This window comes from Lactuca serriola, chromosome 6 (assembly GCF_051521515.1).
Source record: "Lactuca serriola cultivar US96UC23 chromosome 6, Lser_US96UC23_V15, whole genome shotgun sequence".
NCBI classification, from domain to species: Eukaryota; Viridiplantae; Streptophyta; class Magnoliopsida; order Asterales; family Asteraceae; genus Lactuca; species Lactuca serriola.
In genome coordinates this window covers 159,777,079-159,803,529 of record NC_136413.1, presented here as the reverse complement: position 1 = coordinate 159,803,529, position 26,451 = coordinate 159,777,079, and the positions used below count along the sequence as shown (strand labels likewise).

General features: G+C 41.2%; 1 protein-coding gene and 1 non-coding gene across 2 annotated transcripts; both read right to left on the bottom strand.

Moving 5' to 3' along the window:
• Nucleotides 1-4,530: 4,530 nt before the first annotated feature.
• On the bottom strand, nucleotides 4,531-4,637 carry LOC145060800 (small nucleolar RNA R71). The gene has a single exon (XR_013686983.1). It is a non-coding gene; the product is annotated as a small nucleolar RNA R71 (small nucleolar RNA).
• An 8,380-nt stretch (nucleotides 4,638-13,017) lies between these two features.
• On the bottom strand, nucleotides 13,018-13,494 carry LOC145060320 (uncharacterized). The gene has a single exon (XM_079008010.1). The coding sequence runs from the start codon at nucleotides 13,492-13,494 to the stop codon at nucleotides 13,018-13,020; it is 477 nt and encodes a 158-aa protein (XP_078864136.1).
• Between the last annotated feature and the right edge of the window lie 12,957 nt (nucleotides 13,495-26,451).

The following is a 26,451-nucleotide window of genomic DNA, read 5'->3' as shown; positions in this document are numbered from 1 at the left end:
CGAGAAAATTCGCATGAATAGTAATGCCACGTCAACCCTCGCATGCAGCCTCCACGTGTCACCTTCTGATAGGACCGAGGTTGCTGTGTCACCTTCTGATTGGGCCAAGTCCGAAGTCCACTAAGCGAGGGACACCTTCGCAGGAGACACCTCCGGATCACCCTCGCACCCTCGTGCCCTCCTCCCATTGGACCGAAGTTAGGTCCAATCCGAGGCTGCCGTCAGCGAGCCTGCTGATCCGATCCGAAGACCCAGCCGATGACGCGCCTGAAGCTGATGACTCCTCGCACCCGAAGCCTCGCGAAGCTGCCACCTGGTCCGAACCTCGCAGACGCGTGCCTTCTTCCCTTCGCTTCGGATCCGAAGCTCGGCCCTATATAAGGGGTGCGAACCCTCTCGGCTAACTTTAGAAATTTCACACCTTTTCACCCCTAAACTTATATTTTTACTATTCCGACTTCCCCCGAAGCCCCGGTACTGATTCTAAAGCCCGAAACACGCCCCGAGACTCCCGAGAAGCCCGAAAAATTTGTCTCTTCGGTTTCGAAGCTCTACCTTCGTAGAGCCCGGTTTTCAAGAAAACTCCCGGTTTTCAACGACGAAAGTCATATTTAGAGCCAAAGTACTGCCCAAATTAATATTTTAGCCCCCAGTTATTTCACGGTGAGTTTAATATATAGAAATAATTGTATGTTATGTGTTATATGTGCTACGTGCTTTTCAGTGTTATTATTCCAGGTTATTTTCCCAGGTTATTTTTATTTTCTATTTTTAATAGAAAAGAAATATCTTTGACCATGTGATCAGTGAAAGGACTTAGATTAACGTTGGTACTGGTATGTAGCCTCTGGTCATGTGGAACATGTCTCCGTAAGAGAATGAATTCTATTCTATGGTAGTGGCAGAAGGTTAGACAGGGCTATAAGCCTGAAATCTACCGAAATGTTAATCCGAAGTTGTGTATCTTCTGTGCCGTTTGGGCCAAAGCTTTATTGATGTATATCAAGCATGGAAATTGTTATGTCTCATTGATTGTATATCTTTAAATCAAATCAATGATTGATATGGAATGTTTGTCACATGATTCACATATGCCCTTGTTGTTCCTTGTTCCTCTTTGCTTCTGCCCTATTAAAGTATATATATATATATATATATATATATATATATATATATATATATATATATATATATATATATATATATATGGCATAACGTTATATTGTATCTATTATTAAACTCACTAAGCGTCACCGCTTACCCTCTCGATGTTTAACAAATTGCAGGAGATAAACATCCAATATAGTTATATACTGGTAGAAGATTTTTGAATAGTTTGAAACTATTGTACCGATAGAAGCTCATGAATAGTTTGAAACTATTGTATTTTGCACTCCCATATGTATAAAACTATAGAATCCAGGGAAGTTATGTAATATATAACACTTTAAAATAGTCGGTTTGTATCCAGTAGTTTGTAATCTCTTTATCAATGTAAAATATTGTTTTTATGAATATGCAAGTAACATGTTTTGGAGTAACTATATTGTCGAGTATGAAAGTTTGGGTCTTTCATAAATACGAAAGTTAGGGTCTTTCATTAGCCAATAAATGTTGAAGTTGAGCGCCCTTGCTTAAGCATGTAGGATTTTGAGTGAAAAAAAAAAGTGAGGTACATGTTAAACAAAAATAATAATAAAAAAAATAAAAAAAGATAAAAAAAAAACTTAGAGAATTGCAAGAAAAGTTTGAAGAATTTGGATCAACTAAAGTGAATCGAAAGATCAAAATTCCAAGAGTTCAAAAGTTGAAGATACCAATAATCAAACAACAAGGTGGTGAATTCAAAGAAATCAAAGATCAAATGCCAAAGAAGTGAAGAATTCCAAAGAGCTCCAATGTGGTATCATAAATTGTAATTCTAGATTATGTATGCTTGGGTTGCTCAACCAAAAATACCTTGAGGATAGGAGGTTTTCTGCGGACGGATTCGGAAGGATGCATAAAATGATCAATGTTCGGGATGAGTGGGCGAATGTTTATGAGGATTGTGAGTATTTAGAGTATGGGGGTATTTAGGAAAATTTTAGACACAAATGCATGCGTTGTGGTCTTGGCATAATGGTTGGGTTATATTGGAGTTGTCATATGTGGTTCTAATGTGTTAGAATTCAGTTTTGCTTAGGGGCAAGCAAAAGTCAAGTGTGGATATTTTGATATTTGCATAATTAGTCATATGTTTAGCATACATTTTTAGCTAATTATGTGCATAATGTGGACAAAAGGTACTTAATAATGCTTAAATTTTGTTTTCAATCCAAAAGACATGCTTGGAAGTAAAAAGGAACAAGGAGAAGCAATTAAAGACCAAAGAATGAAGAATGAGGAAAAAACACACTAACTCGGCGAATCCGCGAGGCTACTCGGTGAGTACCCAAGAATATTCCCGAAGATAAGTCAAGACTCCTAGCAATAGATGGACTTTACCTGTACTCGGCGAGTCCGCGAGGCTACTCGCCGAGTAGCCCATGTTTTGTGATAATTATAAATATCGAACCTTTATCCAAATTGGGGATATTTCTGGCGTTTTGGGAGCTCCACCTGCGATTGAAGAACCCTTTGGAGAGCTGAGAAACCCTAACCTTCGATCCTTTGAAGGATCAAGGCAATTTAGGTTATACATTCCACTTAATCTTAGAATTTAAGCATGTCTAGCCTAGTTGAACTTGTTTTTGAGTTTGTTTTTACTGTGACTATGAACTAAATTCGTTTTGTTTCTGTTTGGGAAGACCAAGTTACTCCTATGGTTTAATTATTACTTTTTCATTGATAGTTTATTGGTGATCTTATTAAATTAAGTTTGTTAAAGAACCTTATGCATTAACCACAACTATTTTCTGTTAATTGGAAGACAATTAAGCTGCATGAACATCTCTTAGTTGTTAACCTCATATGTTTATGTGAACACTTTATCATATGCCTAGGAATAATGAATATGAAACTAGGATTAATTAGAGAATGGGTAAATTAATGTGTGAGCTTGTTTGAGAAACCAACAAACAAGAGGTTAATTGAAACACCAACTTGATTAACCAATTACAAATCTTATTTAATCCAAATAATTGAACTAGGGAATTAATTAGTTTAAACAATTGGCCACTGCTTGAATTGATTAATTGTCTAAGGGTTAGTAGTAATGAACATGAACCTAACCACTATAGTTGGTAACCAATAACAATTGATTTATCATATAAATAACCATAGGAGTGAATTGGTTCGACCTAAACAGAAACCATTTATCAAATTTGGTGAATTTGTTATTTGTCTTAAGTGGTGTGTTTAAGTTTCTAGTCTTGTAAAACTAGAGAAAAACCCTTTTACTTTTATTACTTGCTTAGTTAAAATTAGTTATTATTTTAATTTTCGTTCCCTGAGTTCGACACCCTACTTATCCAACTATACCACTAAAAGACAGGTTCACTACCTTTGTGTGCTTAATTTATCAACTAAAAGTAGGAATAAAACCAGTGCATTTTACACATCAAGTTTTTGGCGCCGTTGTCGGGGAACGATTCCAAAATTAAGTCTAATTCCTAATTTTATCGATCCTTTGTGTGAGTTTCTCTTGCACAAAGTTATTTTTCAGTAATACAGTAAGTAGGTTAGGTTTTAGAAATTATTAGTTCTTTTTAGAAGTCTTTTAATTAGTTTTAATTTTTTTTAGTTGTAAACAGGATACTCGCCGAGTGCAATCGCACCTACTCGGCGAGTTGCCTCCTATTTGCCAAACTCTTTTTCGTTTTCGTTCTGTTTCATTTTTTGTTTTTTTACGCGTTTTTCTTGTTTATTTGCAGTTGTTTCATGACCCGAGGATCCGATACACATCTGGTTCCTCCTCTCGAAGACCCGGAATCCGCACTAAGGAGGAACAAAGGAAAAGCCGTTGGAGAATCCGTTTCTTCAAAGAATTCGCCACTAAAGAACCTCAAGTCAGTTTTCAGCAAGATGAAGAGCAGCAACAGGAGCATCCAGCGCGTCTTTAACAATCGAAGACCTGATTAAAGAAGACACCGAGTACGAGACTGAGGAAGAAGAAGAACCTACATACGAGCACGAATCTGATTTTGAGGACGATTTAGCTATCACTATGGCTAATATCGATGAAGTCCCCATGGGGGAGTGGAAGAAGAGGATGCGCGATGACACTGGCCTGGGACTTGTACAGCCCGCAATTCCCGCAACTGCTACTTTTGAGCTCAAGGGTCATATCCTAGCTTTACTTAAAGAAATCCCTTTCACTGGCAAAGATCATGAAGATGCCTACAAGCACTTGGATGAAGTTAATGATGTAGCTGATTATTTCAATGTTCCCAACGTGCCTCGGGAAACTCAGCTACTTCGCATGCTTCCGGTTACTTTGAAGGGTGTTGCAAAGTATTGGCTTAAGTCACTTCCCCCGGATCCATTACCACATGGGCCCAACTGAAAGAAGAGTTCATTGATCAATTCTGCCCACCATCCAAGATATCCAAGCTCAAGAAAGCCATAGCTAATTTTGAACAACAAGCTGGAGAGTCACTATATGAAGCTTGGGAGAGGTACAAGAGCTTGCTAAGGAATTTCCCACATCACGACCTCAATAGTCAGCAAGAAGTCTCCATCTTTTATGATGGATTAAATGTTACAACAAGGCAACTACTTGACTCGCAAGGTCCACTTACGAAGAAGGCACCTCCTGTGATAAAGCAGCTAATTGAAGAATTCTCTAAGCATTCTAGAGAATACCATAATCCAAGAAATGATGTAACAAGGGGGTCCGCCTATGCAGCTTCAGAAGACTTATCAGCAGTGATGGCCATGTTGAAAAACATGGATAGGAGGATGGACAAAATGGACCAAACGATACATGCTATACGGGTAGGGTGTGAAAACTGCAATGGGCCTCATCTTATTAGAGACTGCGACATAGATGAAAATGGCAACAAGAAGGTGCAAGTATGTTACTCAAGTGGGGACCGATATGATGAAGATTGGCGAAAACGAAAGAAAGAGTGGCTCCCTTATGAAGAGTACAAGAAGGCTAAGGAGGAGAAGTACAGGCAGAAAGGAAGAGGTTTTTACCAAAAGGAGGAGCCGACACAAGAAAGAAAACCAAGTTTGGAAGAAATGCTTACCAAATTTGTAGCTGCTTCAGAAAAGAGACATAGTAATCATGATGCTGCAATTCAAGAAACAAGAACCATGCTTAGAAACCAGCAAGCATCAATCCACAACATAGAAACGCAGCTGGGGAAACTTGCTCAACAAATCAACCAAAGAGCACCGGGCGAACTTTCGAGTAAAACCGAAAATAACCCACAAGGCGCGCACATAAACATAGTCACAACAAGAAGTGGGAAGATAATCACTCCTCTGGTCCCTATTCAGAATGAAGCGCCCAAGGAATTGCAGAAGGAGGATGCAGAAACTCAAGACCAAAATCAAAATCTTCATGGAACAGAGCCTACTCGCCGAGTCCAGAATATGGACTCGCCGAGTCCACAGCCAAATTTGAAGAATCAGATTTCTGAAAAGCCCTTTCAGCCTCCATTGCCATATCCAATCCGAGCTAAGAGTGAAAAACAGGAAGAGGAGTACCAGAAGTTTCTTGATCATATTAAAGCTCTTCAAATCAACATACCCTTCATCAAAGTTGTCGCACAAATAGCAAAATATGCAAAATTCCTTAAGGAACTTCTCACGAATAGAAGAAAGATGGAGGAAGTGAAAAAGGTAGTTCTTAATGAGAACTGCTCATCCGATGACAATGGGATCATAAACCACAGCCTGGACAACTCCTCTAGGTGAGTAAGGAGGGATGGTCAGTCGCAGCCTCAATGGAACATGCATATAATGAATAACATATATATAGTAGGGAAAAGCAACTGGATGGGCTCGGGTGGAGCTCTTCTTGAAGTGCACACTCTGATCTCACGTCTGCCGGTTTCTCTCATGTGTAACTAGGTTTAATCTCTCGGGCGCCGTTGTAGGAATTGGCTCACTTAGCGTTGACCCGAACCTCCCATAGTATCTGACTCAACAGCCTCTCTAACATCACCAATTTGCGAAAAGAAACAGCTCGATCTATATACAAATATACAATCCTAAATAAATGAATATCAAACGCCGGATGACCGAGATGTTGGAAAATTTGTTCAATAATTGAACCGACCACTTGTCTAAGATAGTTGCAGCAGAAAATTTGCATGTTTTTTTTTTCAAACTAGATGCACCATACTTGAGGGTAATGTATTAACAATCGGAATCAAGAAAACCCTTTTACTCAAAATTTGATTCCCAAAAGTGTGTGAGTGGAACCGAAAGGGTAGTAATATAATCTGAATGGTCTAAGTGTGAAAATGACCATGTGTGGAGCATAAAGATGTAATGTAAGCTCCTTTATAAACTTGTGATAATATTTTTTTGAATCAAAAATGATGAAAATGTCCAAGTGTTGACTAAAAGACTCTCTAAAATCCTAAGGAAATCGCAAAACGAGATGGTGATGTAAAGAGGCCGGATATGGATTTTACTCTGGGACAAGCACCATTGCTTCATCCTAACGGTTCTAAAATCATCAAGTGTGATCCTCTCGGCGGTAGTGATCGCAAGGTTAAGACATCCAGTGCTATAGTATATCCTATAGTCATTAGTATTGTATGCATAATTCTTCATGAAAACTACCTGGCCATGATCACTTACCCCTTTAAGCTACCAGCATCTGATCCCAAATATGAAATCCCAAGCTGCAGCTAGTGGTCCCGGTTCGATGGGTGAGATAGCAACAAGATCCTGGACCAATAATGATACAATAACTATGAATCTGTTCCATGGCATCCAAGAGAGGTCAGAATAAACATAAAACAAAAATGCATGAATGCTAATGCCCTAAGCTAAATGCCATGCAAAAATAAAAGATGGAAAAGAAGAAAATAATTTTTTTAATGCAATTTATACTAAAATGCTATGCATCATAATTTAAAATGCATGATAAATTAAAAAGAAAAAGGAATACCCCACCCCAAGCTTAGAAATAAGCATTGTCCTCAATGCTTGGGGCGAGGAGAAAGTACCTAAACCGGGGGATCGGGAGGAGGATACGGGTATTGGGGGTAGGGGTAAGGGTAAGGTGGAGGGGGATAAGGATGGGTGGGTGGGGGGTATGGATAGGGAGGTGGAAGTGGGACGTTCTCAAAATGGTTTTGGGATTGGTGCCACCCCCACATATGGTGCATTTGATGGGACATGATTTGGTTTGATACACAAAGCGCCTCGAACCGCTCGGAAAAATTGGGGGAAGCGGGTAGTACCCAGGAGGGGCTTGTGGTTGGGCGTGCTGCAAACCATGGGTGGGCTCATTGTCGGGCTCGTCATCCATAGGCATCTCATCATCATCTTGATCTTGGAGCACATCCTCATTGACTGACTGAGTGATGGTCCTCGCGAGTCTCCATTGAGTGCGATCGTGGAAGGTGAAGTTGGTGACTCGAGGGTCGGGAAGAACGAGATACCCGACCCCTTGAGGACAAAACCATGTGAAGATGCTCCTATTCCTGCAACGAATGTGGTGCATGTTTATGAGGGCGCGCTCATCCAAAAGATTTTTGCTGACAACAGGCTGGAATTCATCCGGGAGCTCGATGTCAAGACCGCGAACCAAAAGTGTGACAAATCCCCCAATGCAAATATCACCGAACGTCTTGGATCTCATGTGGGCGCATTTGTGGAAGAAGAATGAAGCAAAGTCCGGGATTGGCGGCCTTTCACGCCTTGTCATACACCAAAGGAATAAGAGCTAATTTTTGATGACCTGGCCGGCTTCTTTGCGGGCAAAAACTGTACACACCAGGATGCGATGGGCAATGCGGAGGCATGGGTGGATGATAGAGGTTGCTTTATCCCGACCGGCACACAAGAAGATACCCCAGGTGATTTTCGTCCAAAAGGTCTCGTGATTGAACTCAGCAGGTAGGACGTCGAAAATTGTGGATGTGTTTGAAGAAGACAAGCCCAAGATGTTGTTTATCGTTGCAAAATCGATGTACCTTCGGTTCCCTAGAAGTTAGAATGCGGCTTTCCTTTTTTCGATGTCGTACCCGCTATCGGCGAGAAACTCTCTAGTGGGGAGCTCGTAAGTGTGCGCCATGAGGTTGAGAAGGTTTTCCCACCCAAAATTGGGTGACCCCTTCAAGAACCCCAAGTGATATAAGCGTGGGCTTGCACACGAATTTGGTGGATGCAACTTTTCTAGGAAAGCTCTTTGTGTAGTTTTCGGCTGCCTTGGCATCCCGAAATCTTGGGATATCTGGAGCATCGCTTTGATTTCTTACCGAGGTTTTGCTTAGGGCAGCAGTCGGACGCTTCCTAGATGTAGACATGGACTTCCTGCATGAAAAATAACCACTACACGAACCACAATTTCAACAAACAATATGTCAATCCAAATCACCAACTAACTCCCTATGGACTTCTAAAGCAATTCAACAATCAAAGCAAGAAATGATTCCTAAATTCATTTGATACAATTAAAAGTTTGCGCGCAAAAATTCGGGATTTGACAATCTTGCAACTCTCCACCTCAAACTTTAAGCTTTTGTTCAATATCCCAGGAGAAGAAATTTACCACGAAAACCCAACGTATCCGGAAATGGCTTGAAATTCAGGCGAAATTTTTCGGCGAGCTTTGGGAAATATTTTTGGTGGGGTTTGTAGCCTTGTTCAGGAAGAGTACAATGGTGGTGTCGGAATCGCGAGAAGTGGCCGGAGTTGGCCGGAAATCGGCTGGAAAGTGGCGATGGGATGGTGGTGGCGCCCCGAGATATAGCAACAGATCCGACCATTGTTTTAGTGGGGTTTGTAGAGCTCTGAATTTGGAGAAGAATGGCGGTGGTCTCGCGAAATTCCGACCAGCGATTTGACGAGAAAGTGAGTTTCAGTGGTGGAGATGGAGGTTAGGGGAAAGGAAGAATAAGAAGTGGGGAGGAGAAGGGTCGGCTGGTGATAAAGAGGGGGTTTAATTCGTGGTCAAACCTGGTCAAAATGAGTCAACGTTGGTCAACAGATCACGTGGACGCGGACGAGAGTACACGCGGTCCGCGTGAATAAACCCCTAGATATTCTGATTTCCCTTTCACGACACGCAATCGACTCCTGCCCACAAACGGTCCGTTTTAATATACACGCGCACAAGCTTTCGATAACACGTGGTCCGCGTGAATTGGACTGGAACTCTTCTGTTTTCGGGTAATGGACGTGGACACTTGGAGGGATAAGACGCAGTCCATTTGAATATACACGCGGACGGGACCTTGAGTACACGCGGACCGCGTGAATAAGGCTGAAACTCTTCTGTTTGCTGATAATGGACGCGGACACTTGAGGGACTACACGCGGTCCGTGTTAATAAACACGCGGACGGAAGCTCGAGTACACGCAGACCGCGTGAATAATTTTCGCCATTTTTTTTTTAATTTTCAGCTCTTTGACCAATACGAACACCGAGTCTTTAAATCCAACATTCTGTTATCTCAATAAGGAAGAAGAAGAGATGTTAAATCCAAAAAATGAACCAACTACGACATTTATTCGGAAATAGAAAAGATGAAAACTTTAGTTTTCCAAAAATGCCCCTCTTTAACGTCTTTGGCGAGACGTGCTTCCTTCTTGATTTCAGTACTCCGGGGCACCCAATTGCATGACTTTTAAGATATTTGCATTAAAACCTTCATAAAAAGGTTTCAATCGATGCCCATTGACTTTAAAGATTTGCCCTGTTTCTTCACTTTGGATGTCAACCGATCCATACTCAAAGACTTTTAGCACAACAAACGGACCTATCCATCTTGACCTCAATTTTCCTGGAAATAATTTCAATCGCGAATGATAAAGCAAAACCCTATGTCCCGGCTCGAAATGTTTGTGGGTAATGGACTTGTCATGGAAAATCTTTGTCCTTTCCATGTAAATCCTTGAGTTTTCATAGAAGTCATTTCTCATCTCCTCCAACTCTTGGAGTTGAAGCTTCCTATGCCTTCCTGCCTCATCGATGTTGAAATTGCATTGTTTGACCGCCCAAAATGCACGGTGTTCCAATTCCACGTAAAGATGGCATGGCTTCCCAAAGACCAACCTAAACGGGGACATTCCTATCGGGGTCTTGTACGCGGTCCGATAGGCCCACAAGGCATCATCAAGCCTTGAACTCCAGTCTTTTCTTGAGGGATTCACTTTTTTCTCAAGTATACTCTTCACTTCATGATTCGAAACCTCTGCTTGACCGTTCGTTTGAGGGTGATAGGCTGTTGAAACACGGTAGGTCACGTTGTACTTTTTCAGTAAAGCCTCCATCATCTTGTTACAAAAATGCGTCCCTCGATCACTAATCAAAGCTCTAGGCACACCAAATCTCACAAAAACATTAGACTTTAAAAACTCGATAACCGTTTTGGCATCGTCCGATCTTGTGGCTTTGGCATCAACCCATTTAGAAACATAGTCAACCACGAGAAAAATGTAAATGTTGCCAAATGAGACGGGAAATGGGCCCATGAAATCAATCCCCCATACGTCAAAAATTTCACAAACAAGGATTGGATTTTGGGGCATTTGGTTCTTCTGCAAAATGTTTCTCGTCCTTTGGCACCGCTCACAACCTTTGCAAAACAAATAACAATCGCGTGACATGGTTGGCCAAAATAATCCACACTCAAGGACCTTTCTCAAAGTCCGTCTAGGTCCAAAGTGTCCCCCACAAGCAAATTCATGACAGAATTGCAAAATGGATTGGTGCTCTTGTTGGGGAACACATCGCCTAATGATTTGATCGGAACAATGTTTCCACAAATAAGGTTCATCCCACACATAGTATTTTGTATCACTTTGCAACTTTTCTTTTTGAGCACGTGTGAATGTGTCGGGATACCTTTTTGTGACCAAAAAGTTAACGATATCGGCATACCAAGGAATAGATTGAGTAAGGGAAAAGAGATGCTCATCCGGAAACTCATCCCGCACAGGGGAAGAGGTTTCATTTGAAGTGATCCGACTTAAGTGATCGGCAACAAGGTTCTTGCATCCGCTCTTGTCCCGGATTTCCAAATCAAATTCTTGTAACAATAAAATCCACCGGATGAGTCTAGGCTTTGCATCTTTCTTCGTCATCAAGTACTTAAGTGCTACGTGATCCAAATACACTATGACCTTGGTACCAAGTAGGTATTGTCTAAATTTCTCCAAGGCGAACACTATGGCCAATAGCTCCTTCTCCGTGGTGGATTAGTTGCTTTGAGCATTGTCTAACGTCCTTGATGCATAATAGATCACGTGGGAGGCCCTCCCATTCTTTTGACCCAAAACGGCACGTATCGCATAGTTGCTTGCATCACACATGATCTCAAAGGGGAGATCCCAAATTGGTGCTTGCATGATGGGGGTGGATGTAAGCAACTCTTTGAGCTTGTCAAAAGCTTCTTTGCACGCCTCATTGAACTCGAAATCAACCTCCTTTTGCAAAAGTTGGCACACTGGTCTTGTTATCTTTGAAAAGTCCTTGTTGAATCGTCGGTAGAAACCTGCATGGCCCAAAAAGGAACGAACTTCCCGAACACAAGTCGGGTAAGGTAAGCTTTGAATAACATTGATTTTTTCCTTATCTACCTCAGTTCCTTTCTTTGACACAATATGACCCAAGATGAGACCTTGACTCACCATGAAATGACATTTCTCAAAATTTAAAACCAGATTTGTTTCAAAGCATCTTTTTAAAATTTTGGTGAGATTGGTCAAACACTCTTGAAAGGAGTTTCCATATACCGTAAAGTCATCCATGAAAACTTCAATTATATTTTCAACATATTCCGAAAAGATACTAACCATACAACGTTGGAAAGTGGCCAGGGCATTACATAATCCGAATGGCATTCTCCGGTATGCAAAAGTACCAAATGGACATGTAAATGTTGTCTTTTCTTGGTCCTCCGGTGCCACCGGGAGTTGGTGAAATCCGGAATACCCGTCGAGAAAACAATAATGAGATTTCCCGGCCAACCTTTCTAACATTTGGTCAATGAAAGGCAATGGGAAATGATATTTTCTTGTACTTGCATTGAGTTTGTGGTAGTCAATACATACTCTCCACCCGTTTTGCATACGGGTGGGGACCATTATACCTTTGTTGTTCTCGACCACCGTGATTCCCGTCTTCTTTGGAATGACTTGCACCGGGATCACCCACTTGCTATCTGAAATTGGATAGATCATCCCCGCATCTAGGAGCTTCAAAATCTCTTTCTTGACCACTTACATCATTGGCGGATTCAACCTTCTTTGCGCGTCCCTACTTGGCTTGAGTTCATCCTCCATTAAGATCTTGTGCATACAAGTGGAGGGACTCAATCCTTTAATATCCGCAATCGTCCAACCCATGGCTTCTTTATGCTTCTTCAACACCTTGAGGAGTTGCTCTTCTTCAAATTCGTTTAAGTGAGTTGAAATGATAACCGGAAAGGTTTCATTCTTTCCCAAGTAGGCATACTTCAAGTGTTGAGGTAAGACCTTCAATTCCAATTCGGGCAGTTGGACAAGGGAGGGTGGCAATCTCGTGTGAGTTTGAGGTAATTCAATTTGCTTCACACTAAATTGGGTGGTCATCTTGATCTCCAAATTATTGATTAATCTTTCAATTTCGGGGTCTAGCGAATAGAGCTTCAATTTCTTGGCTAATTTTGCACAATCAAACCCCTTGCTCAAAACCATCTCCAACATGTCATCATCACGCAACTCGAACAATTCTTGAGTCAACAGTGCGACAACATCTATAAAGCACAAAGATGAAACATCACTAGGATACCTCATAGCATCATAAATGTTAAAACTTATTGTTTCACCATCAAATTCCATTGTTAATCTTCCCGCATACACATCAATCTTTGTTCTAGTCGTCTTCAAGAATGGTCTCCCAAGTAAGATTATACCCGATTTTTAGGATACTTGTTCATCTAGGTCAATCACATAGAAATCCGCCGGGAAGACCAATTGGTTTACTTGTACTAGGACATCTTCCAAAATACCTCTAGGAAAGACACTTGATTTATCCGCAAGAGATATTATGACACCGGTTTCACTTAAGGGTCCGGCATTCAATGATTCATACACCGAATAGGGCATGACATTGATAGAGGCACCAAGATCAAGCATAGAACTACTAAAAGTGACATCTCCAATCTTGCAAGGAACTATGAACATTCCGAGATCTTTGCATTTGGGTGGAAGTTTCCTTTGTAGAACCGCGGATGCGTTTTCATTCATCAAAATCTTCTCATTTCCCTTCAACTTCCTCTTGTTGGTACAAAGTTCTTTCAAAAACTTTGCATATCTCGGGATTTGCTTGATTGCATCAAGTAGAGGGATGTTTACTTCCACCTTTCGGATGGTGTCCAAGATCTCTTTCTCCTCCATATTCTTCTTCGAAGTTGCAAGTCGGGAGGGGAACAACGGTTGAGTGGCTATTGGTGTTACTAGAGGGGTAGTCTTCTTTGGGGCTCCGACTTGTGCATCGTTCTTGACTATAGGTTCTTTAATGGGAATGATCTCTATTTCTTCCTCTTCTTCCCTTGGCTTCTTCTTTGAACTACTTTCTCCGGCTTGTTTGCCACTTCTCAAGGTCACCACATTGACATTTGGGTTCTTTTTGATTTGATAAGGGAGTTTACCACGGGATTCCAACTTGCTTATAGATGTAACTATATCTCCCATTTGTGCTTCAAGGTTGGAGATACTAGTCCTTGTCTCTTTTTGGAATTTTTAGGTACTAGTGGCTAGGGATTTGACAATGTCTTCAAGAGACATTCCAGAGCTACTTGCTTGAGATTGAGGAGGTTGTTGATGATGATGTGGAAAGTGCGGTTTGGGTTGATAGTGTGGTTGTTGATGTGGATAAGATGGTCTAACTAATGCATTTTGAGGCAATGGTCTTGGGTTGTTGCTCATATTAGGATTTCGCTTCCAACTTGAATTATATGCATTTTGGTAACTGTATGGCTTGTTGTGGTAGTTTTGGAACTCTCCTGTGGCGTTCACATGCACCGCATCTTCTTGATGGATGGAACACATATCTGTAGGATGTCCCATTGTTGCACATATTCCACAAACCATCACTTGTGGAGTTTTTCCCATAGCTAGCTTTCGGACAACGGAGGTTAGATCTTTTATTTGAGACTCAAGATTTGATGTTCCCACTTCATTGACTTTGTGTTGTGTGTCTCTCTTCATGTCTTGGCACGGGCCAAAATGTTGAGAATTCGCGGTTATGGTGTTGAAAAGTTGTCTTGTTTGTTGTGGAGTTTTACTAAAGACATCACAACATCTTGAGGCATCAACTAGTCTTCTCTCCATTGGCAACAATCCCTCATAGAAGTGTTGAATGAGGAGTTTTTCTGGAATTTGGTGTTGTGGGCAACTGTAGAACAAGTTGTTGAACCTCTCCCAATAATCATGAAAAGTCTCATTTTGACCTTGGCAGATTCCACAAATCTCATTTCTAAGACTTGAGACTCTTGAGGCGGGATAGAACTTATCTAGGAAAGCTCTTGCCATGTCGGTCCATGAGTTGATCGACCCCGGTGGAAGATAGAATAACCAATATTTTGCTCTATCGGCCAATGAAAAAGGGGAATGCCCTTAGCTTGATTTGGTCATCGGTTGACCCTTGTGGCTTCATACTAGTGCAAATGATGTAGAACATCTTCAAGTGCTTATGAGGGTCTTCATTCTCCAATTCATGAAAAGTTGGGAGGTGATGGACTAAACTTGACTTCAGTTCTGAACCTCCTTCCAAAACCGAGTAATTAATACCGGTTGGAGTTTGTGTAACATCGGTCTCCATCATTTGCCTCAAAGTTCTTTCGGGAACTTCTCCTCCGTCCGCCATTGCAATTCTTTCAATAATGGGTGGAGTTTTTTGTAAGGGTGGTGTTTCGGGAATTTATTGGCAAGGGTCGGGACTAGAATCGAGTTCTATATCACTTAATGAAGCGGTTTCAACCTCCGGGTCCCCGTGGGGGTTAGAAGTTTGACCACATTCAACTCGTTTTTCCTTCACCAAACGCCTTGCTTCTTTTTCGATTTCTGGGTTGTAAATCAAGTCACCTGTACGCTGAGATCTAGGCATAGAGAAACAAATTGATTAAAAATAAACCAATCCCTGGCAATGGCCCCAAAATTTGGTGGTTGTCGAGGCCAACAAAATTAATAACCATAAATCTTACACACTAAAATAGTGTATAGTGGTAAAGGGGTCGAATCCACGGAGATTGGTTCAATTTATAACTCTATGAAAAATCTCTTTGTAAAAATACTTGTAAAATAACAATAAAAAATTAAAATGGGTGGGGGGGCATTTAGTTCTTTCGATTGTTTGACAAAACTTAAAACTAGCTAGAATGAAAATATGACAAGTAAACAAGTAAAAGATTGGATTAAATTCAAAGAAGTGGAATTGGTTGATTTTGGGGAACACCTCATGGATGATATGATTGACTTATCATTAGACTTAATGGAATAACACTTGTGAATTGGTTTAACTTGGCTATAGCAATTCATAAGCACAAATTGCCTCAACTCTTCTTAGAAATTAAAATGGTTAGAGAAGCTCTTAACACATTTCCTTAATTGAAGTCACAAAATCAATGAAGCATAAAATCTTGTGAAAATCAATTAGCTTTAAGTTGTAAGAGTTACTAAGTCCAAAAGATAATCACATGCTTACATTATCATTATGGAGGAAACATTTCCATGGTCTAAATGAAATGAAAACAAATATATAAACCATTTGTTGCTTACTAATTTGAAGGTCTATTACTTAACCAAGAAAATAATCAACAAAAACAAGCATTCATTCATCCAAGCTCATGATCAAATATAAATAAACACAACAAGATGTTTAACTAGAAAACATTCCCATAAACATCAAACGCAAATGTAATGATAAGTCTTCAAAGCAAATAATCATCCGTGGGTTAAACCCTAATCAACCAAATGAAAATTTAGCCAATCATGGCCAAAGTAAAAGAAAAACAATATAGTTTAGTAGTATCAAACATTGTCTTAGATGCAAGATGAAAGGAAATTACACTAATCTTCCAAAAATTCTTCAAATCTTCCAAGGCTCTTTGAGAGAATATGGTGTGTGTTCTTCAAGTCATCCCCCACCAAAATGGCTCCCATCTCCAGCAAAAGGGGGTTGATTTCCGGATTCAAAAAGAGTACCAAAAGTCACCTACCAAACTTCCACAAATAGAGTCAACAAGTCAAACCCGGAATCAGCTCAGAACAATTCACGCGGACCGCGTATGAGACCATGCGGACCGCGTGGGTCACGCTGAATGTGAGACTTGGGCCATTAATCATGCAATTTTGCCCAATCTTCACTTCTTCAACTTCAGCCCACAACCATAACTCTTTAGGACCCATTTGACATTCCAAAGCCTTCTAATGATTGACCTAATACTCCTTAAATTTTCTTGTAGCTCGATTGCACGTCGCCTTATCATCATTCTTGCCCACAAATTAGATCCAAATTGATTTCTTCTTTTACGCAAGCACCTAGCCCAATCGCACCACTTCAAGTCAAGCAAATCACATGCCTCCAATAACAAATAGTCTTCGGTAAATCCTGCAAATTAAGCTCAAAATACTAGAAAGCACCCGGTAAAGGAGAAAAATGACAAAAAGAGAAAATATGCATGAAGATTGACTAAAATGAGATGGTTTAAACTAAAAATAAACTATGAAAAGAAGTAATAAAAACGAAACTTTCAAATCACATATCAAGGTTTGGGGTTGCGTGGCTTTCGTAAGACGAGAGACTCATAACAAGCTTGAACCTCGTAGTGAGCAGTGTATTTTCATCGGCTACTCACAGAAGTCCTTTGGATATCTCTTCTATAGACCGAGTGACAATGTTGTCTTCGTCGCGAGGAGAGGGGTTTTCTGGTAACGAGAACTCATAAGCCAAGGGGACAATGGGATGCAAATCGATCTTGAAGAGCTTCAAGAGTCGAGCGATGAAGGAACCTCTAACGTTGGCGCTCAACCCGAGGAGGAAACTCCGATTGAACCAATTGACGAATCATTACCTCTTAGATGTTCCAGTAGAGTTAGTGTTCCACCCGTGTTGTATGGTTTTCATATAACAAGTGAGGACAATGTACCAGGTCGTAAGATGGTCGGGTTCAAATGGATCTTCAAGAAGAAGACCAACATGGATGGGAATGTGCACACTTATAAGGCGCGATTGGTTGCGAAGGGATTTACTCAAACTCCCGGAGTTGACTATGATGAGACCTTCTCACCAGTTGCGAAGATAAAGTCTATTAGGGTGATGCTGGCCATTGCTGCATTTCATGATTATGAAATATGGCAAATGGATGTCAAAACTGCTTTCCTTAATGGGAATTTGGCGGAGGAGTTTTACATGGCTCAGCCAAAGGGTTTTGTCAATGAGAAGCAACCCAATAGAGTGTGTAAGCTTGAGAAGTCCATTTATGGACTAAAGCACGCGTCTCGCAGATGGAATCTTTGTTTCGATGACAAAGTCAAAGAGTTTGGTTTTCTGTGAAGCGAGGATGAATCATATGTATATGTTAAAGCTAGTGGGAGTATAGTAAGCTTCCTCGTATTGTATGTAGATGACATACTACTCATAGGAAACGATATCTCGATGCTGCAGGAAGTAAAGTACTAGCTTGGGAAGTGCTTTGCTATGAAGGACCTCAGAGAGGCTGCTTATTCTGGGAATAAGGATAGTGAGAAACAGAAGTAAGAGACTAATAGGACTTAGTCAGAATACTTACTTGGACAAGTTACTAAAACGTTTTAGTGTGGAGAATTCAAAGAAGGGAGAGTTACCAATCCAAAGTAATGCCAAGCTGAGTAAGACTCAAAGTCCGAGTACCGAAGTCAAGATAACAGAAATGAGCCGAGTACCATATGCTTCCGCAGTCGGCTCGATTATGTATGCTATGACTTGTACTTGCCTTGATGTGGCCTTCGTTTTGAGCATGGTCTACAGATATCAAGGGAACCCTGGCAAAGTACATTGGACTGCAGTCAAGAATATTCTTAAGTACCTTCGGAGGACCAACGAATGGTTTCTAGTCCTCGGTGGGAGTGATGACTTAAAAGTGCAAGGGTACAGTGACACCATTTTTCAGACCGACAGACAACTACCGTTCGCATTCGGGCTGGGTCATTACCCTAAATGGAGGAGCAGTGACTTGGAAAAGTTCCAAACAGGAGACCGTAGCTGATTCAACGTGCGAATCAGAGTATATTGCAGTGAGCGAAGTGTAAAAGGAGGCAATATGGTTAAAGAGCTTCATTGGAGACCTTGGAGTTGTGCCATCCATATAGGAGCCTATGGAAATTTTCTTTTATAATGAAGGAGCGGTTACCTTGACCAAGGAACCGGGGGATCATGGCAGATCTCGACATATCGACAGAAAATATCACTTTATTAGACATCGGGTAGAACAAGGACTCCTCGTAGTGAAGAGGGTATCGTCGGAGGATAACCTAGTAGATGCGCTTACGAAGGGATTGAGTAGGGTTAAGCACTTGCAACACCCTAGGAGCATTGGGCTAAAGGATGATATTAGTTTAGATTAGATAGTTTAGAAATGTGTAATAGATAAATTGTAATTAACATTCGATGATTAAATAAATGGCTATTATTTATAAGTAAATATATTGTCTTATGTTAATTGTTTACCTATTGTTTCATTTTGCATGTTTTGACTTCCTCAATAATAAGATTTGTAACATCCTGGAATAGCAAGAGTAGAGTTGAAGGGCTAAAAGTGTTATTTGGGAAAGAGCGACTCGGCCAGTCCATGGATGGACTCGGCGAGTAGAGTCGCGGCTTGGTCGCGTGTTAAGTAGCCGACTCGGCGAGTCGATGAGATGGACTCGGCGAGTAGGCGCTGAGTGGAGAAAGCCCTAATTCTCGGGGTTGAGCCCTATTTAAAGAACATTATATCCTTCCCCCAGCCTCTTTATTCCCTCTTGAAGTCCAGAAACCCTAGAAAGTGTGATTGAAGAAGATTGGAGTGTATTTGGAGCATTGGAGGAGTTTGTTGAAGGAATCTTGTGAGATTGAAGGCTTGGGGCAAGGGGCTTTGCTTGGATTCGAATTTCATTGCAGTTGGGACGTCCATTGGAGGTAACATCTCGTTCTTGGATTGATTGTATGTTGTTTCTTCATTTTGGGGTTTGTGGGATCTAGTCTATGGGTGAAATTGGAAGTCTAGAGGTTAGATCTGAGGTTGCTACCTCAGATCTGAAATGGAGAAGAATCAGAGAGCATGAAAGTCCCTGTGTTGGACTGTTTAGTGAAGCTTGCATGTCCTAAACCCTAGTTATAAGTGAATAAGGCCTAGATCTCTTTGGATTCACGTAAAGTTGGCCACTTTACGTGATGGATGAGTTGTATGAGACTAGACCTATGTTTTGGATCATTTGCATGGCCTGGAATGCTTCTGAGTGGATTCAGACCGGTGGTACTCGGCGAGTCACATGAGTGGACTCGACGAGTTGCTTGAAGATGAGCTGGAACTCGGCGAGTTGGAAGAACAACTCGGCGAGTTGGATGAAGATGGCCTGGAACTCGGCGAGTTGTATGAACAACTCGGCGAGTAGGTTGATGATAGTCTTAGACTCGGCGAGTCTATTCTTGGACTCGGCGAGTCTTGTCGAAGAGTCCTGATATTCCCTGGTTGAGTCGAGAATCGGTGAGTCAAGGGATGACTCGGTGAGTTGTGTGCGAGTGGACTCAGAGTTGTTGGACTCGGCGAGTCTCGGAGTGACTCGACGAGTTAGGTCGCGGATTGAGTGAAGTTCTGATTATAGGAACTCGGCGAGTCATAGGGTTGACTCGGCGAGTAGGGTCAGTCAGGGGTTGACTTTGACTGAGGACTTTGATTTTGACCAAGGGTTGACCGTTGACTTTTAGGGTTTGGTCAGCGATGTGGCCTTTGGGCCAAGAGAGGGGTAAAATATTCTTTTACCCTTAAGAAGGTGCATTGAGAGGATTGATTCTAGTCTCGAGAGTTATAGTCATGAGAGTTTTGCCTTACGTGTTAGGCGGTGGCGAGTTCGAGATTCAAGTATGGAGATATCTGCTTTCTGCTTGCCAGGTGAGTCTTCTCACTATACTTTACCTTGAGTAGGTAACCAGAGTTATGTGACAGAGTATTTGTATGCTATGTATGTTATGTGTTGTACTGCATTATTTCTATGTGATTTATGCTGTGCATGTTTGCAGAGTTGGAACCGAAGGGTTCCTAGAGTTAGAACCGGAAGGTTCATAGAGTTAGAACCGGCGAGTAGGCCTGACTCGGCGAGTCCCTTTGTGCACTCGGCGAGTCCAGGCGTCAGGAATGACCAGATTCGGGATTTCCTTGTGTTTATCTTATCCAAACTTACCATAAACTAATTAGATCAATATTAATTCGTTTTTCTGATAAATATAATTGTTATCTTGATCTAATCAAAGGTAATTATCAACTAATTAAATATTTAATTTCCTTATATGATAATTAATTAATTATTTAACTATTTTGGTAATTATCTTTCAAAGAAATCTTGAATAAATCAAATATAGATAATTAGGATATTAATTGTTAATTGGAATTATTTGTTATTTGATCCTCCATGTTTTAAATGTTTAAAACGTACCCTCATGTTTTGAAATTTACTTTTGTGATTAAAAGCGTTAATTTAGACAACTTAAATTTCAAACCCTAGATTTTAAAAGTTTTAAAATACAACCCTATACTAATATGATATTACTAGAATAATATATATATGTATAACTAAATGCTAGTCTTACCGTTAGTAGGCCTCATTCACGAAGCCGATCTATAAGGTGGGTATAAGGTTGCGGCCTATAAAATGGCGCTTAATGGATGTATACTCACACCCACCGCTTGCTTGATTGGTGGAGGGTCGTTAGCCGAACGGGTAGGATAGGGCAACCTCATCCTCTCATTAAAAGTATAATTAGAAATACAAAGTAACTACACATATTTTTAAAATTTCCCAATCCTAGTTACTTTAGGAAAAGTGAATTGATGCAATCCCATGAAATTACACTTTGCACCTTGCTAAGATGTTAGTGGAGCGTGTGTGGTTTACCGGCACACTAATTGGTTCTAAGCGAAGGTGGCAAAGGGTGATTCATTGTTTATCATAGTTCGATGGAGCGTGTGTGGTTTACCGGCACATCGAATAGGTGATTGTTACAATGAAGGCACCATGTCAATTTGCATGGTAATTCACACCCGCTTTGTGATCCTCGGCATCCCAGTCACAAACGAGAGGGGCATATCGAGATTTAAACATGTCATTGAATAGTTTCAATGAATCTCATCCGAACCAAGGAATTCTCAAAAACACTTAGGACTAATAGTTTAGGTTTTTGTGATGGAGAATTAGTGAATCGTCATTCACTTACCTTCAATTTATTTGCATGTTAGATTACGGCATCCCTTTTCTAATATGTAAATGTTATTGTTGGATCCTAGCCCTAATTTTCTTATTGGGTGATAATTAGGGATTCTTATTCTAAATTATCTTTGTCCTTTTCTAATTGTAGATGTCGAACGCAAACAACGCTGCTGCTAGTTCTTTCACGTTGATGAGCCTTTGCCAAAAGGTCACCTTCGATGGAACGAACTTTAGTGAATGGATAAGATACATTCGCACCATTGCTCGCTATGAGGACAAAGAGTATGTCCTTGATAAGAAGCTCGAGAAAATCAACACCGAAATCGCTACTCCAGCCGAAATCACCGCCTTTGAAACTCATGAGCGAGATGCAACGAAGGTACATTGCATCATGATCGCCACCATGAACTCCGAATTCCAAAAGTCCTACGAGGACATGTACCCGTACGAGATGCACCAAGACTTATTGGAGAGGTACCACCAAAACGCGAGACAAGAGAGGTACGAGATTTTCACTAACATGATTTCCGCGAAGATGGGTCATGGAGAATCTCTTACCGTGCACTTGCAAAAGATGCAAAGGTATGTTGACCGCCTTCGCAAGTTGAATGTTGACTTCGGTGAGGATTTGGCGATCGACATGGTGCTTCACTCTTTGCCTCCGATGTACAACCAATTTAGGATGACCTACCACATGAACAAAGAAGAGGTCACCCTAAGCAAGCTCCAAGGTCTCTTGAGGGTTGCTGAGAGCAACTTCAAGGACAAGTCTGTTGCACCCACTCCCAATCCGCCCGCTGCTCCTGTCTTGACTATTGGACAAGGGAAGGGAAAGAAGAGGAAAGCTTCATCGAAGAACTATCGCAAGGTGAAATCCCGAGATGGTGCCTCTTCTAGTGGGACCAAAGTTGATCCCGCTAAGCCCTGCTCTAACCCGAAGGAGGCAGAGTGCCACCACTGCCACAAGATAGGACATTGGAAGAGAAGCTGCCCGGATTACCTGCAAGCAATCAAAGAAGGAAAGATCAAGCCATCTTTCGCAGGTATATATACAATCAAATCTAATGATTCTAATCATGTTATTTCTTGGGTTCTTGATACCGGTTGTGGTTATCACATTTATTCTAATGTGCAAGGACTAAGAAGAAGTAGGGATGTGGAGCAAGGAAGGATCAATCTAATCATGGGGAACAGAAGATCGTCGCCTGTGACCAAGATTGGAGTGTATTCCTTAGTGCTTAGGAATAGTTTAGTTTTAGATTTGAACAATTGTTGTTATTCGCCAGAAATGGCTAGAAACATCATTTCATTTCATGGTTTGTATAGACAAGGATTTAGATTTTCTTTTAATAATGAGAATGGTTCTATTTTAGCTTATCTAAATGGTGTCTTTTACTTTGAAGCTATACCATGTAATGGAATATATGAAACCGTTATGATTGTTGATAACTTAGGAAATGATGTTTTGAATATTGATTCTTCCACTAGTATGGATAAAGCTTCCTTGTGGCATTGTCGTCTTGGACATGTTAACAAGAAACGCATAGCCCAACTCCAAAAGGATGGAGTGTTGGAGTCATTCGACCTTAAGGAAGATGACACATGCGAGTCTTGTTTGCTTGGAAAGATGACTAAGTCGCCCTTCACGAGTACATGTGAAAGGGGCGAGGGTCTATTGGACCTAATACATACCGATGTGTGTGGACCGTTTAGATCAACCACGAAGGATGGGAACCGCTTCTATGTGACTTTTACCGATGACTATAGTAGATATGGGTATATCTACTTAATCAAGCAAAAGTCAGACACCTTTGAAAAGTTCAAAGAGTTCAAGAATGAAGTGGAGAATCAATTGGGCAGGAAAATCAAGATGCTTCGATCCGATCGAGGAGGAGAGTACCTAAGTCTTGAATTCCACGATTATCTCAAGGAGTGTGGAATAGTTTCACAATTGACGCCTCCTAGGACACCGCAGTTGAATGGTGTGGCTGAAAGGCGTAATCGAACCTTATTGGATATGGTTCGCTCTATGATGAGTCGTGCTTCGCTACCAATCTCTTTTTGGGGGTATGCCTTAGAGACTGCCGCCCATATCCTTAACCGAGTCCCTACTAAGAAGGTTGCCAAAACACCTTACGAGATGTGGACAGGGAAAGGTCCCTCGTTGGCACATATCAAGGTTTGGGGTTGCGAGGCTTTCGTAAGACAAGATACTCACGACAAGCTTGAACCTCGAAGTGAGCAATGTATTTTCATCGGCTACCCGCAGACATCCTTTGGATATCTCTTCTATAGACCGAAGGACAATGTTGTCTTCGTTGCGAGGAGAGGAGTTTTCCGAGAGCGAGAACTCATAAGCCAAGGAGACAGTGGGAGGCAAATCGAACTTGAAGAGATTCAAGAATCGATAGACAAAGGAACCTCTACCGCTGGTGTTCAACCCGAGGAGGAAACTCCGGTTGAACCGATTGACGAATCCTTACCTCTTAGACGTTCCGATAGAGTTAGAGTTCTACCCCAGTTTTATGGTTTTCATATTACTACCGAAGGGGACACGTATATTAGTGATGGTACACTAATAAATCTTGATGAACCTAACAGCTATAAGGAAGCCATGGCAGGCCCGGAGTCTGCAAAATGGAAAGAGGCAATGGATAGCGAGATCCAATCCATGTATGATAACCAAGTTTGGAATTTGGTTGATTATGTGCCCGGACGTAAGACCGTTGGGTGCAAATGGATCTTCAAGAAGAAGACCGATGTGGATGGAAACGTGCACACATATAAAGCGCAATTGGTTGCGAAGGGCTTTACTCAAACTCCTGGAGTTGACTATGATGAGACCTTCTCACCAGTTGCGAAGATTAAATCTATTAGAGTGATGCTAGCTATTGCCGCATTTCATGATTATGAGATTTGGCAAATGGATGTCAAGACCGCTTTTCTTAATGGGAAGTTGGCTGAGGATGTTTACATGGCTCAGCCCGAGGGGTTTGTGGATCCGAAGCATCCGAATAGAGTGTGTAAGCTTGAGAAGTCCATTTATGGACTTAAGCAAGCGTCTCGTAGATGGAATCTTTGCTTCGATGAGAAAGTCAAAGAGTTTGGATTTGTACGAAGCGAAGACAAATCTTGTGTATATGTCAAAGCCAGTGGGAGTGTAGTAAGCTTTCTCGTCCTATATGTCGATGACATATTACTCATAGGAAACGACATCCCGACTCTGCAGGAGGTTAAGTCCTGGCTCGGGAAGTGCTTCGCTATGAAGGACCTCGGAGAGGCTTCTTACATTTTGGGAATAAGGATAGTAAGAGAAAGAAGTAAGAGACTAATTGGACTTAGTCAGAATACTTACTTAGAGAAAGTACTAAAACGCTTTAGTATGGAAAACTCAAAGAAGGGAGAACTACCGATACAAAGTAATGCCAAATTGAGTAAGACTCAAAGTCCAAGTACCGAAGCTGAAATAGCAGAAATGAGCCGAGTACCATACGCTTCCGCAGTTGGCTCAATCATGTACGCTATGACTTGTACTCGCCTTGATGTAGCCTTTGCTTTGAGCATGGTTAGCAGATATCAAGGGAATCCTGGCAAAGCACATTGGATTGCGGTGAAAAACATCCTTAAGTACCTTCGGAGGACGAAGGAATGGTTCTTAGTCCTCGGAGGGAGTGATGACTTGAAGGTGCGAGGGTATAGTGACGCCAGTTTTCAGACCGACAGGGACAACTACCGTTCGCAGTCGGTCTGGGTCTTCACCCTAAATGGAGGAGCAGTGACATGGAAGAGTTCCAAGCAGGAAACCGTAGCTTATTCAACGTGCGAATCAGAGTACATTGCAGCGAGCGAAGCGTCGAAGGAGGCAATATGGCTAAAGAACTTCATCAGTGATCTTGGAGTCGTACCTGCCATAAAGGAGCCCATGGAGATTTTCTGTGATAACGAAGGTGCGGTTGCCTTAACCAAGGAACTGAGGGATCATGGTAGATCAAGACATATCGACAGAAAATATCACTTCATCAGACATCGTGTAGAAGAAGGACAACTCGTAGTGAAGAGGATATCATCAGAAGATAACCCAGCAGATCCGCTTACGAAGGGACTGAGTAGGGTTAAGCACTTGCAGCATGCTAGGAGTATTGGGCTGAAGGATGATATTAGCATAGATTAGATAGTATTAGAAACGTGTAATAGATAAATGTAATTAACATTTGATGATGAAATAAAGGAGTTTTATTTATGGGTAATGTTACCATCTTATGTTAATTGTTTAGCTATTGTTTCACTTTGCATGTTTTGACTTCCAGAATAATTGAGTTTATTAGGAATAATCGAATTATTCAAATGGTCCACAATCGTTCATATGTTGGAAGTAGATATGAAAGAAGATTGTCATGAATTGGTGTGTAGAATGTCTAAATGGTGTTAGACATACCAAAGGATTGCTGCAACGTTCATGAGTGCTTATGAACTAGTTTTGAGCATTGGAACAAACCCGCCCTTGTTGGAATCACCTTATGGAATAAGATATAAAAGGGTGATCGCAAGACGATAATATCATATAGTCTTAAAACCTAGATATATGGTTTGTTATTTGTTAATTGGTTGTACATTGATAATGCGAAAACGCATCAGTAAATCGGTGTTATAAAACGCATTGTTGTGTATAGTTGGTTAATGAATAAGTAAATGCATATAAGTCGAAGTTTATCTGTAACTTTTATCTAAGAAGGTAAAAGCGATATCTCGGCCGCTCGATGATTTGATTTGACTTATGTGCCGGGCCCGGTCAGAACTGAATTGATGTGTTCGATTAAGTTCTATGTCAAATGAATCAAAGATCGAGAAACCTAAATGCGTGACTAACCATTCCATAGGATTGTCAGCATGATATCTAACAGAGGACTGTAT

Excerpts from the sequence above, each read along its gene's own strand:
- LOC145060320 (XM_079008010.1), bottom strand. The coding sequence starts at position 13,494 with ATGGAGGAGAAAGAGATCTTGGACACCATCCGAAAGGTGGAAGTAAAC.